Below are 14593 nucleotides of genomic sequence, written 5' to 3' on the forward strand. Positions count from 1 at the left end.
AAGTTTAGAACTTGAGGTCTCGAAATCAACCATCTAAACGCACACAACTTCGTGTGACAAGGGTGTTTTCTTCTTTCATTATTATCTCGCAACTTTGATGACAGATTGAGCTCAAATTTTCACAGGTTTGTTATTTTATGCATATGTTGAGATACACCAACTGTGAAGGCTAGTCTTTGACAATTACCAATAGTGTCCACTGCCTTTAAGGTCTGCATGCTACAGTGCAGGGTTGGGACTCGTCCTAAGTCATAAGATTAATCCTAAGTTAGGAAGAGTTTTGTGAAATACGACTGGACACTATTGGTAAATACTCAAAACAAAAAAATTTTAGCATAAAAACTTACTTGGTAACGAGCAATGGAGAGCTGTTGATAGTATAAAACATTGTGAGAAACCACTCTCTCTGAAGTAACATAGTTTTGAGAAAGAGGTTATTTCTCACTCCAATAATAAAAGACTTCAGCTGAAGCCTTTTATTAGGCAACTGAAAGCAAACAACTTGTGCAATAATTAATGGACACTATTGGTAATTACACAAAATAATTTTAGCATAAAAACTTACTTGGTTACAAGTAATGGAGAGCTGTTCATAGTATAAAATATTGTGAGAAACTGCTCCCTCTGAAGTTACGTAGTTTTCGAGAAAGAAGTAATTTTCCACAAATTTGATTTTGAGACCTAAGATTTAGAATTTGAGGTCTCAAAATCAAGCATCTGAAAGCACACGAATTTGTGTAACGAGGGTGTTTTTTCTTTCATCATTGTCTCTTAACTTCGATAACCAATTGAGTTTAAATTTTCACAGGTTTGTTATTTTATGCATATGTTGAGATACACCAAGTGAGAAGACTGGTCTTTGAAAATTATCAAAGGTGTCCAGTGTCTTTAAGCAGCTTGGGGTTATAAAGACCTTTATCACGGTGTGGCCATCTTGATTTTACTCCATTCCAACTCATTGTAACTGAACTGAGGCTGGACGAAATAATAGTCTGGTGCCATGCACAAGGAATATTAGCATTCGTTACTGTTATTGGAAACAGGAAACATGACCAAGATGGTGACAGCGTGATAAAGGTGTGTACCCTCCAGGAAAGTGAGAAAGTTAGAGGAACAGTCTAAAGTGTGCCTTGATCTAGCTACTAGGATGTGTGTGCTTCATAAGAACCAGTTATTGTTACTTATTTCTACTTCAAGGCAGTGGACACTATTGATAATTACTCAAAATAATTATTAGCATAAAACCTTATTTGGTAACGAGTAATGGGGAGAGGTTTGGTAGTATAAAACATTGTGAGAAACGGCTCCCTCTGAAGTGGAGTAGTTTTCGAGAAAGAAGTAAGTGACTGGCTTTACCGTTGAGATTCAGTGAGACAATCTTGACAGGAATGAACTCTCAGCTCTACCTTTAGCCACTCATCCAAGTCAAGCTGCAAGAAATCAGAGATTTGATCAATGAAGACACTCACCACTAACAGATCAGTGATAAATTAACTTCAAAGGGTTTTGATACCTTTTGTAGATCAATTTTTTGGCCATAGCATGAATCATTACTCACTGTGAATGAAGATGTATGTAATATAACTTACCTGCAGATTTTTTTGAGAGAAAAAAGGAACAATCACATGGCAATGTTTTCAGAAGGGTCCGGTAAAATACCAGTACTGGTAAATACGTTAAAATACATACTAAAATAACTGTTCGTCTCCAGAGACAAAAATATTTTAAGGGAAGCTTTTGACCATCATTATCTTCAAACTGTGTAAGTTTAAAGGCACTGTACATGTTTGGTAATTGTCAAAGACCAGTGTTCTGACTTTGTGTATCCCATCATAAGGATAAAATAGTTGCAAAAAAATTATGAAAGAAAAAAACACCCTTGTTGCCAAGTTTGTGTGCTTCCAGAAAGGAATAAAAGACTTCTAGCTAGAGCTCTTTTATTATTTTAGTGAGAAATTACCTCTTTCTCAAGAACTACCGTTACTTCAGAGGGAGTCGTTTCCCACAATGTTTTATACTATCAACAGCTCTCCAATGCTCGTTAACAAGTCAGTTTTTAAGTTAATATTTGTTTTTAGTAATTACCAAACATGTACCTTTCCCTTTAATGTAAATCTGTGAAAATTTTATTTTGTGTCCTTCAAAAAGTACCCAGACCCTCTAAGCAGCTCTATGATAATTATTGGAGCGGTACAAACCTGTTGTTTTCTTGGCACACAATCTTTGAAGCCAAATGAACTCCAGCTCTCCGACTGTGAGGAAGACGTCCCGGCATTTTCAGCCATGTTTGTAGGCAAGCTGCCTCTTTGAGGCCCTAACGCCGAGATAAACTCAGTCCGAGTCTCAGGATGAAGCCGAGGCTGCAAGTAACAAAACTGCCCCGAGAAACAGAAAAGGAAAATGTATAGAATGTGACAAATTGCTTACCAAACCAACCAAATTGAACTACTGTCTATAAAAAAAAAGAATCTGACATTTTGGCCACAGCAGAGCCTTTTCTCGGGGGCTAAATTATAATTATTCTTCTTCAAGGAAAGTAGTTAGTTTTGCTGTTTATTGGAAGTGTCGTGGCCGAGCGGTTAAGAGCACCGAATTCAAACTCTGGTGTTTCTGATCAGCAGAGTGTGGGTTCGAATCCCTAGCCATGACACTTGTGTCCTTAAGCAAGACACTTAACCATTGCTTCGTCCTTCGGATGGTATGTAAAGCCTTTGGTCCCATGTGTTGTGTAATGCATGTAAAAGAACCCAGTGCATTTATCGAAAAGAGAAGGGGTTCGCCTCGGTGTTCCTGGCTCTGGCTGCTGTATGCGCCGTAGCATCTTGTAAACCCTTTATAAGGTGCTAAATAACTCGGTCTCAGAATGCATCACTGCAATAACCCATCTTTCTGAAAGTGTGTATATACTCAGTGCCTTGAGTACCTTGTTTGGTAGATACGTGCGCTATATAAGACTTTGATAAGACTTCGATATTATTGTTTGTGATACAACCTTTTTATATTACCTATTCTCACAAATCTTTTAAAACTAGTGTATTTTAAGAGAAATTACCTTTTGCTTCAGAGACAAAGGGACAATGTCATCTCTTTTTGCTTTGAGGTCACCAGGAAAGCTCTCCAATACCGCTGTACAGAACCTAGAGAAATAAGATAATAAAAGCAATAATAGTTTTATTAAAAGACATTTGTAAAGTGCCTAATACAAAAGCATTTAAGCGCTTAAAGAGAACAAACAAATATACAATTGAGTGAACGATACAAATTACAAATAAGCAGATTACAAATAAGCAGCTTCAAACAAATGAGGTTTTAAAAGAGACTTAAAACACTGTAAAGAACTAGGCCCAGGTGCATATGCACAGGAACAGTATTCCACAGAAATGGAGCAGCGTAAGAAAATGAGCTTTGACCATAAAAACGAAAGAAGCTCTTGTAGTCATGGTAAGCAAAGACTGTTGTAGTTATCGTAAAGTTATCGTAAATAGTGACATTCACTATTACTCACATTCGCACCGGCTCTGAGCCACTCAATGTTTGTATAATATTGGTTGTATCAAAATAGAAGCTACACCATGTTAACATGCGTAGAAACATAGCAATAATAATAACCCGTTTTTATACAGCGCTTTTCACACCCGGAGGGCATCCCAAAGCGCTTCACATTATTACCCCTGGTCACTGGGCCTTAAATCACTCCTTAAACCATCTCAGCTCCCTGGTGGGGAGTATACAGTCTTGTGCAACATTAATATGCGCTACTCGGCTAAATCAACACAAGAACCATACCTTCCCTCACAGGGACCCATTTACCCCTGGGTGGAGAGAAGCAATTATAGTTAAGTGTCTTGCTCAGAGACACAAGTGTCACGACCGGGATTCGAACCCACACTCTGCTGAACAGAAGCATCAGAGCTTGAATTCGGTGCTCTTATCCGCTCGGCCACAACACCCCTGACACCCAATGACACCCATTAAAGGCAAAGTTTTAATCCAATTTAAATGTGGATACATACATACAATAACTTTCATTTCAAAAGGTGGTGGCATTTTTGAGATGTCGCCAAAAAATCAGAGCGGTTATGTTTGAACTGGAAGAATAATCTGTATTTGGAAATTTTTATTTTATTGATTATTTTATTTTATTTAAAACTTTTCACAGTTGTTACCTCAAAGTTAACTCCATTGCAGGACCACTGCGGTGCTGCAACTCTCTGGTAATGAGGTTGAGCAGGGTAAAATGGTCTGGTTCCTCTCCCTCCTTAAGCTTGCTATGATGAGTCTGAAGCTTGACATGGGGTAACATCTTGCCCAGGGCACTCATATGTACCAGGAGACTGGCGAGACTTCTGACGTGGCCCTCGGACAAACTATCTCCCTAAGACGGAAACATCATTTGAACAGTTTGAGAATTACAAACGTCTCTCCTCCGTTTAATACAGAATGTCTTGATAATCTCCATTCTCTTAAAGACACTGGACACTATTGGTAATTGTCAAAGACCAGTCTTCTCACTTGAAAGCACACAACTTGTGCAACAAGGGTGCTTTTACTTCCATTATTCTCTCGGGAATTTCGACGACCAATTGAGTTCAAACTTTCACAGGTTTGTTATTTTATGCATACATGTATGTTGAGATACACCAAGTGAGAAGACTGGTCTTTGACAATTACCAAACGTGTCCAGTGCCTTTAACTATGCTTTTGTGTGTGTGCATTTGATAGGAACGTTACAGAATTGGTAAGAAACAAAAATCGTGAAGATCACAGATTTATATAAAACTTACACTGTCTAATGATGTTCATAGTAGAAAACATCCCTTGAAATAATTCTGTCTGAAATTTCGTATTTGATGAGAAATAAATAATATAATTTCGCGTTTTGAGTTTATCGCTCAGTGAGCGTTTTATTCATTTTTGTTTTAGCATCGATGCAATGCAAAATTTGTAATCGGTTTTTCACTATTTTCTCGTGACACAGATGGCCGATTCTGTAATGTTCCTTTAAATGATTTTGGGGGTTGAATAAAGAAAAATTGACTAGAGTGGGATTCAAACCAACGACCACCGGATTAACGTGCCGGCGCTCTACCAACTGAGCTATCTAGCCCTATGTTAGCTCTCCCTATTTTGTCAATATCCTTGTTCGGGGGTGCCAGTCAGAAGCCATACAACCATTAACTGCCGTGTAGCCAGGGATCACACCCAAATTACGATACAACCTGGGAAGCAGCCTTTATTATTGATTAATATTTTCTTGAATGGTGTCAACCTTTTGGTTACTTTTTGATTAATTAATTGACAACGCACCTGGTGACAAATGAGGGTGAACAACCGGTGATACAAGGGGTGATGGAGGCTCCCCTGGGTTGCCAGCAAGGAGCTGAATTGTTCTGTCAGTGCGGTATAGGGACGTTGAGATGAGACCAGCAGTGTGTACGTCTTGCAGTAACAACCGAGTAGCAGATCTGTGACCTGTTAAAGACAGTGGACACTATTGGTAATTGTCAAAGACTAGTCTTCACAGTTGGTGTTTCTCAACATATGCATAAAATAACAAACCTGTGAATATTTGAGCTCAATCGATCGTCGAAGTTACGAGATAATAATGAAAGAAAAACCTACCCTTGTCACACGCAGTTGTGTGCTTTCAGATGCTTGATTTTGAGACCTCAATTTCTAAATCCGAGGTCTCGAAATCAAATCCGTGGAAAATTACTTCTTTCTCAAAAACTACATTATGTTTTTCACAATATTTTATACTATCAACTTCTCCCCATTACTCGTAATCAAGAAAGGTTTTATGATGATAATTATTTTGAGTAAGTACCAATAGTGTCCACTGCCTTTAACAGAAAGGAAAGGACCACCATCAAATGCAGCATTCTTAAAGGCACGGGTCACTATTGGTAATTGTAAACAACCAGTATTCTGACTTGGTGTATCCAAACATATGCATAAAATAACAAACCTGTGGAAATTTTGACTCAATTGGTCATCGAAGTTGCAAGAGAATAAAGCAGGAAAGCTTCCAAGTGTGATTGCTTGTGAGAGCCAAGCCTACTTTATATGTACATACATTTATCTTTGGTTTTAAAAAAACCCTAATCTGCGATCTGGGCGTTCTGTTCGGTTTTGATGAATCTGATTTTAATTCTAGTTTTTGTTTGTTTTGGGTGGGGGAAGGGATAGAACAAAAAAAAGGGTTTCCTGGTTTAAAATGAAGAAATCACATCCCTGCTCAGTGAGTAGCCACCAGTTTTGATTATGGCCTTACCTTCATTAGAATCGGCATTATGGAGTTCATTTCAAGGATGTCTATCACAATGAAGTCCATGCTAGGATTCTGACTGTCTCTAGGTGCTAGGTCCTCCAATACAGCGCTAACCTTTCCTGGTATTAGGGATAATTTCTCTACTATTTCTGCAATAGAACAAACAGAGGAAATTAATGTCAACTTGCTGTGTATTGTAAATATATATTTGGTTTGCAACAACACCATGTGTGTGTCTACTTGCTCTTTAGAGAACTGTCTTGCTAGATTTTCCGTCAAGCTCTGATGTTTGATCAGCAGAGGGTGACTTTGAGTCACTTTATGACACTTCTGTCCTTAAGCAAGACACTTAACCATTGCTTCAACACAGTTGGGGAGGTAATGCTTTCTGCGCAGTCTACCAGCCAGGCTTCTGATGGATGATACCCAAGCCTACATGTACATCCAAATGGACTGTAAAGGGGGTAACCCTGTTTCAGCCCTAGGAGTAGGTGTGGTAACGGCCCCTGTAAAAATAGTTGATTGTAGCCCACACCTTGAAGTGGACATCAGGCCTCGCGTGTCTGGCAACTTGCACAAATTATTATTTTTTTTAATCTACCTGCATAATTACTGGCTTCCGTTACGTCTACTGCCATAAGTTGCTGCGGTAACGCGTCCAAACATTCCGTCAGACGATCCATGGGGTCAAAGGTCATATCATCCATATCCTCAGTTGACACACCTAGATATTGAACAAGTTCACATCACAAACTCAGATGGAGTAAAGACTGGGGCCGATTTCACACAAATCACACAGAAAACGCATGGGATACAAGGTGATGGGGCAGGGGTGGAGGGAAATTATCAGGTCATTATGACCCTGCCTTTTAGAACAATATTCTGGAGAATAAAATCAAAGACCATATATTCTTTATATCTGAAGAAATGCGAAAAGTCTAAATATCTTGGGATACAATGTATTTGTATAAATCAACCAATGGAGAACATTTATTGGGGAGGGAGGGGGGGGGCATTCAATCAAGATTGGTCAAGAAAGACACTGATCCCTGTGCCAAATTTCATAGAGCTGCTTAAGCACAACAAGCTATAAGCATAACAAAATAATGCTTACTAGAATAAGGTTACCAGCAAAACTACCATTTCACAAGTACAATTTGTGACTGGTATCCTGCTCATTTCTGCTTAGCAGAAAACAGTTAAACAATATTTTCTGATTACGCAGCTGGGCCCGATTTCATAGCGCTGCTTAACGATAAGCAAATTTGCGTGCTTACTGTAGCAGAAAAATTTGCTTAAGCCTTAGCGTATTTCACAGGTTAGCAGAAAAATTGCATTGTGACGTCATTTATTTTCGTGTGGTAAGCACCGGAAGCTAAGCATGCCTTTTCGTGTGCTTACGGTTCCAGCGCTATGAAATAAAAATTGCACAGTAAGCACAACATCGGCCGCTAAGCAGCACTATGAAATCGGGCCCTGGTGGTTACTCACCTTCAAGAAGCATATTGAGTTCCTGCTTGCAAGCATCTGTGTACTTCTGGTACATAGGCAAAGGAATTTTACCAGCGCTAAAAAAAAAAGAAACCACTGGAGATAATTTTTTACTTTGAAATTTTAAATGTTCTAAAGCTGTTTTATGGACTTACATGTAGCTTACCGTTTTCTAGAGGTTTCATTAAAAATTGTAATAATGAAAGGTTCTTATATAGCGTACTGAACCAAGGAGGTTAACACAATACTTGTCGTTTCCCTTAAGTACAGTTTTGCCCGGACAGAAAACAATGAACAGTGTACCTTTTCAACGCGTCTATGAGATTCATCTTGCTGTCGGGTATTTCCGGTAGCTGGGGGGGAAAAAAAGACGTGAAGTCACGGTTTCATTAAAGGAACACGTTGCCTTGGATCGGAAGAGTTGGTCTATAAAAAGCGTTTGTAACCGTTTGTTATAAGATGCATATGGATAGAAAGATCTTATAAAAGTAGAATACAATGATCCACACAAATTTGCCTCGAAATTGTGTGGTTTTCCTTTTACTTTGCGAACTAACACGGTCGGCTATTTATGGGAGTCATACATGGCCGACCGTATTGGTCGGCGAGGTAAAAGGAAAACCGTGCAATTTTGAGGCATGTTTGTGTGGATCATTGTATTCTACCTTTTACAACATCTTTCTAATCATATGCATTTTATACCAAACGGTTACAAACGCTTTTCAAAGACCAACTCGACCGATCCAAGGCAACGTGCTCCTTTAACTCCATATAAGGGATTGTAAAGTATTCCTACATTATATGAATCATTATGTTAATGGCAAGTATTATCACCTCATGCTTCGTTATTCAACTGTTATAGACCTTTACATCATGCTGCCTCCATCTTGGTCATGTTCCTCGTATCGAATAGCGATAAAAAATGCTAATAACCATTTTGCAATTAGGAACCAGACTATTTTGTTCTTCCAGCCTCGGTTTGATAACATTGATATCAATGGGAGAAATTCAAGATGGCTGCACCGTGATAAAGGTCTATTAATGTCCAGAACTTTACAGGGACCAAACTCAATAACTACCTCTGATAAAATCTTTCAATCTGGACTCAGAACTGAACCCTCTGTTTATATGATGAGCTTGCCAGCCAGCTGACTTCGAGGTCTGGTCGTATGTGAGTGCCACATGCTGAGAAAAACCAATACTCACACTCCTTTATCCTTCGTGCAATAACACAATCTCACTTTTAAACTTCCAAGTATAAATTGTATTGCCAAGTCACCAGCTGTTCTCTTTTCATAGATACTTATCGCTTTTTTGTGGTTTTTCTTGTACTTGTATATAGCCCTAGAATTGTCTTTAATGCTTTATTTTTTTCAACGCTTTGACTGTGTGTTTTTACTAAGTATTTGGATTACCTTTTATGGGATCTAATCAAAACGAATTGAATATTTACCATTCTTGTAGACAAGAGTGTAGGTAGGAACTGCCTCATGTAATATGGATGTCTAAAGGTTCTGTAATACAACATAGAACCAAGTTTTTACTGACCTCTCACACTAAAACTTCTCCTCCAAAAAAGGGTTACAAACATCAAGCTGGCAGCAGCTAATCTCTCTCATACAAACATTGGTTTAATGTCTATGATTATGAGTTGCAGAAATCAATTGTACCTTGAGCGCTTAGAGACTTTCTTTTGGAGGTGTTATAGGTGCTATCGAAATACAGTTATTATTATTATTACTAATAGATGACAACAGTTTAGCAACTAGATGACAACACTTCGGCCCGGTTCAGTCTTCCTGCGAATCCGATGCAAATTTGTCGTCACAACTCTGTTTGAAAAACCCGTTTGTTTTGTCAGTCTGGTTACAGCGCTTAGAAACATATGTATTAAAGGCTCTATAAATGTTGTAAGTATTATTATCATGACCGAAAAATTTAACATCTATTAAAATCGCTGCAGTACTTCGCTACTAAAACATAGGATTCTACTGTAGCTATCTGGCAATCTCAGTGGTCTAGTTGGTATGACACTGCGCTAGAATTGCAAAGGTCGTGGGTTCGAATCCCACCCGAGTAATATGCCTGTGATTTTGTTTTCACAGAACTCGAGGAAGTACCGAGTATTCAGTGCTAACACACATCGGTGTACATGGGTCAAACCAAAATTAATATTCTTTATCCCCGATGAAAATTTAACATCTATATAGCAGACCGATCCACTAAGCTCCGCCCCATTGCGTATTGACCAATCACAACGCAACGCAGGTCCGACAAATAAGGTCCGACATGCGTGCGCGTATCTTGGCACGCGCGACAGAGTTGTGCAGAAAGGCATCAGAGAGACCCACAATTCCTGCCATTTCTCATGTTTGTGGACCAGTTTTACCTTAGCTGCAGGACCTTCTGAGGTATGAGGCCAGTCTTCTCAAATGCTGTTACCGATCTTTCAACATCCTCGGCTGCCTCCTGATTCTCCGTCTGAAACAAAAATGTGGAGTACAATAAAACTTTTAATGCTTAAAGGAACCTTACAGAATTGGTTTTTGCTATTGAACCAGTTGCTGGCAGTTTAGGCACTTTAAAATCTTTAACAAACATTTAAATACAGGTTTCACAAAGCAATAAGGGGTTAAACGTCTTGCTCATGAGCACAAGTGTCATGACCGGGATTCAAACCAACACTCTGCTGCTGACAACACTCAGAGCCCAATTTCATAGAGCTGCTCAAGCACAAAATTTGCTTTTTAAGCTAAAAAAAATCCTTCCTTAGTAAAATCAGTTTACCGGCCAAGACTCCACTCAATTGTTATGCTAAGTAAACAGCAGCTAAATGCGTCACAAGCAATGTAGATATCCTAAAATTTTGGCCAGTAACATGTATAAAATACGCAAACTATTTGCCTGCTTAAAGGGAAGGTACATAGTTGGTTATTACTCGAAACAAATATTAACTTAAAAACTGACTTGGTAACGAGCAATGGAGAGCTGTTGATAGTATAAAACATTGTGAGAAACGGCTCCCTCTGAAGTAGCATAGATTTTGAAATAGACGTAATTTCTCACTAAACTAATAAAAGACTTTTAGCCAGAAAGCACACATAGTCGTCCAACAAGGGTGTTTTTTTCATTCATCATTTTCTTCAAACTCCGATGACCAATAGAGCTCAAATTTTCACAGGTTTGTTATTTTATGCATATGTTGAGATACACCAAGTGAGAAGACTGGTCTTTGAACTAGGTCCACCAGGACAAACCACCACATAGTACTTGATGACAATCCTCCGATCAAATGACAAGAATGTACTTGGGCGTTATACAAAAACAAACAATTTTGTTGTGTATGCATCAGGATATTAATATTAATTTTCCCCCTTCACATTTCATCCACTGGTAGAGCAGAAGGCACCACCTTCCAAACTTTTTATGAAGCAATATTATGGTTAAACGCCAGGTACACAACACACGGGACCAACAGCTTTACGGCCAAGCCGAAGGATGAAGCAATGGTTAAGTGTCTTGTTTAAGGACACAAGTGTCACGACCGGGACTCGAACCCACACTCTGCTGATCAGAAACACCAACAGCTTTACAGCCAAGCCGAAGGATGAAGCAATGGTTAAGTGTCTTGCTTAAGGACACAAGTGTCACGACCGGGACTCGAACCCACACTCTGCTGATCAGAAACACCACAGTTTGAATTCAGTGCTCATAACCGCTCGGCCACGACACTTCAACGAAGCAAAGACTTAGCTGTGAGACTCTAGGTTTTTCACATTTCACTTTTTCAGAGAAATCACTTCTGGACAGAAAATGGCTAAAACAACAGCAGAAAGTGTTCATACCCCAGCAGAATGGCCTGGCCATATTGGAATGGCCGAAGGCATCATTGGAATAGTTCTTAACACTCTAGCTTGGCTGGTCATCCTCCGCACCAAAAACCTCCACAATATGACAAACTACCTGCTGGCATATCTTGCTGTGATCGATAGCCTGACTTGCTTTTGTCTATTCTTTTATTTTGCAACAACAACCATGATCCCGAACAGTGAAATTGGAAGAGTTATTTATTGCCGTCTTATTAAAACTCAGTTTTTACAGGTAATTACAATTCACACATCAAGTTTCGGTCTGTGTGTGGTAACCTACGAAAGGTACATCGGAATAGTGCATTCTCTGCATTACCCAAGACTTCTGTCCACCAAAAAAGTCTCGGTGATCATTTTTATCACATGGATGGTTGCGTGTCTACTTTCAATCCCTGTCCTTTTCAGGACAGTTGAAAGCAAAGATGCGCAACAAGCATGCACACACCTGTGGCCTGCACTGACGATCGTGGGACAAATCTTTGCGATGCTATTCGCCTACTTGTCGCCCATAACTTTTATGAGTTGGGCCTACTACAAGATCCAAGCCACACTTAAGATAAACGCACGACAACTCCGACAACAAAATGTACAAGCTGCAGCCTATGAGCTTCTACAGGCTCGACAGAAAGTGGTCAACATGCTCATGATTGTCATGGGTGCGTTGTTTGTTCTGTGGACACCACATCTTATCGTGAATGTCTTCATTATTGCACTCAAGGAATCTAAAGATGCTCTCATGATATGGAATGACACCACTAAAATGATCTATTACACAAACTCTGTGATCAATCCCATCATTTACGTCTTCAAATATAAGAAGTTTCGTAGAGGACTTCAAGATATGATTTGCTGCTGCATGCGTCGACCTGTGAGACCTAACGAGATCGCTATGGAATGAGAAAATAGAACAAGCTGTTGCGAACACATTACCAACCTAATGGACCGATGGTATAAATGCAAAAAAATAGTTAACGGCCTGACGTTTCCATCCTAGCAGGGTCTTTCTCGAAGGCTAAATGACAACACAACAAACATGAACAGGGGTCGATTTCACAAAGAGTTAGGACTATAGTCCTAACTTAGGACTAGTCCTAGGAGATATACAAATTGCATGGATAGTCCTAAGTTAGGACGAGTAACTGGTCCTAACTCGAAATAAGACGAGTCCTAACTCTTTGTGAAATCCACCCCAGGTAACTAAGTGTAACATAAGCAGTGAAGTGGAAATACATGAATAGAGAGAGAAAGAGTCAGAAGACTCACACATAAAAAAAGCAAGAGGAATGGAATGAAGTTCATCTGAAACGAGTCTGGCGTAAACAGAGAAAACAAAACTCAACAAACACTTTACGGGTTTGATTATTTGTTTCATACAACGTCCCAAGTAGATTTTTGTCATTAGGAGGAAAAAACGATCAACTAAAAATGTACAAGATTACGTTGTTAACAAAGGACGGTTTGTACTGTGTTTAACGCAAGCACGGATGTGGTGTGGTCTAACAGGCAATACCCCTCCCCCCAAAAAATAAAAATAATAATAATAATAATAATAATGAAACCGATTGACCAACAATCCTCTAATCAAATGATAGGGATTTACTTGGGTGTAAAACTCAAATAATGTTATGGAATTTGAGTAGTTGCACGGTGAGGTATTAATGTAAATTTGGTTTGAGGTAACACCATGTGTATATCTACAGGTAGGTAGACTATGTACTTTAGAGAACTGTCTTGCTCTATATTTCTGAGTTCGAGACTTTTCTAATAACGCAGGGCAGACTTTTGAAATTTAGTAGACTTCTCAGCTCTGAAAAGAACTGCCCTGCTTATTAAGAAATCATTTTGTGTTTGAGTGTTAGAAATCTTAAAGTGTAATTTGTTATGCAGAATGACTAAGCCAATATTCTGGTCTCCTATACTTGGAAATTATGTAAATATAAAAAGGCAATGGGAAACTTTAGACTATCTGCCATTCACCAAGAGAGGGCGCTCTTCACCAGGTAATGTCAACAACTTAGGAATACGAGAAGCATGAGTGACGGTCACTGACAGCAAATACCTTGTGTTTTGCGTGTTTTTGATTTTGTATTTAGATTTAGCAAAACTGTATTTTGTTTTTAATAACACAATGCCAGCATAAACCGCACTGTTCTGGAACAGGACGTACTGGACACGAGTTCCCCAAGGATAAAAGGCTGTATTCATGAGTTTTTGGGAGTGTTTCTTTTAGGGTAATTAGCAAAAATTCCAAAATGCTGACCTACCAAAAACTGAGAAGAAATCTGAAGTTTAGTTGTATGACAATGTATCTGATTTAATTTTCAAGAGGCTGAGAGACTTCTAAATATTTTTTGAGTATTTTTGAATTTTTAGCATTTAACATTGTTTGTTATAGGAGTTGTGCACCCTTACCTGGTAGGTCTGCTGCCCTCTAGTGGCAGAGCTTTCAAAAAGTCTCCCATGTGGTCCACATGATTTGCCCACTGCTTCCGTAGCTGTCATTATCAATTATTGCAACTAAAGCTTAAATAACATATCACTTTGATGAGATTTGAGGTTGAGATACACCAAGTGAGAAGACTGGTCTTTGAACTAGGTCCGCCAGGACACACCACCACATAGTACCTGATGACAATCCTCCGATCAAATGACAAGAATGTACTTGGGCGTTATACAAAAACAAACAATTTTGTTGTATATGCATCAGGATATTAATATTAATTTTCCCCCTTCACATTTCGTAAGGATAGGCAAGGGCATCATCCACTGGTAGAGCAGAAGGCACCACCTTCCAAACTTTCTATGAAGCAATATTATGGTTAAACGCCAAGGGTAAAACACAAATTAAATAAACAATTTTGTACTTGGAGTAATAAATGTCTTTAAATTATTATTTATGCAGAAACTTTCATGATAATAAACACTGTGATCGCATGAAATAATAATCAACCATTTGACACAC

At 38.9% G+C, this 14593-nt stretch overlaps 1 protein-coding gene across 2 annotated transcripts in view; it reads right to left on the bottom strand.

Moving 5' to 3' along the window:
- LOC139947243 (Fanconi anemia group A protein homolog) overlaps positions 1-14593 on the bottom strand; it is a 99808-nt gene that overhangs the window by 15087 nt on the left and 70128 nt on the right. For both annotated transcript variants that reach the window (XM_071945126.1, XM_071945125.1), the window contains exons 15-25: positions 10152-10243; positions 9216-9276; positions 8066-8115; positions 7763-7839; positions 6873-6995; positions 6275-6420; positions 5308-5472; positions 4167-4375; positions 3053-3137; positions 2199-2375; positions 1357-1430 (exon numbers count right to left, since the gene is read on the bottom strand). In XM_071945126.1, the coding sequence (XP_071801227.1) occupies positions 1357-1430; positions 2199-2375; positions 3053-3137; positions 4167-4375; positions 5308-5472; positions 6275-6420; positions 6873-6995; positions 7763-7839; positions 8066-8115; positions 9216-9276; positions 10152-10243 (1259 nt within the window). The remainder of the gene's footprint in view (positions 1-1356; positions 1431-2198; positions 2376-3052; positions 3138-4166; positions 4376-5307; positions 5473-6274; positions 6421-6872; positions 6996-7762; positions 7840-8065; positions 8116-9215; positions 9277-10151; positions 10244-14593) is intronic.

This window comes from Asterias amurensis, chromosome 14 (assembly GCF_032118995.1).
Source record: "Asterias amurensis chromosome 14, ASM3211899v1".
Classification (NCBI taxonomy): domain Eukaryota; kingdom Metazoa; phylum Echinodermata; class Asteroidea; order Forcipulatida; family Asteriidae; genus Asterias; species Asterias amurensis.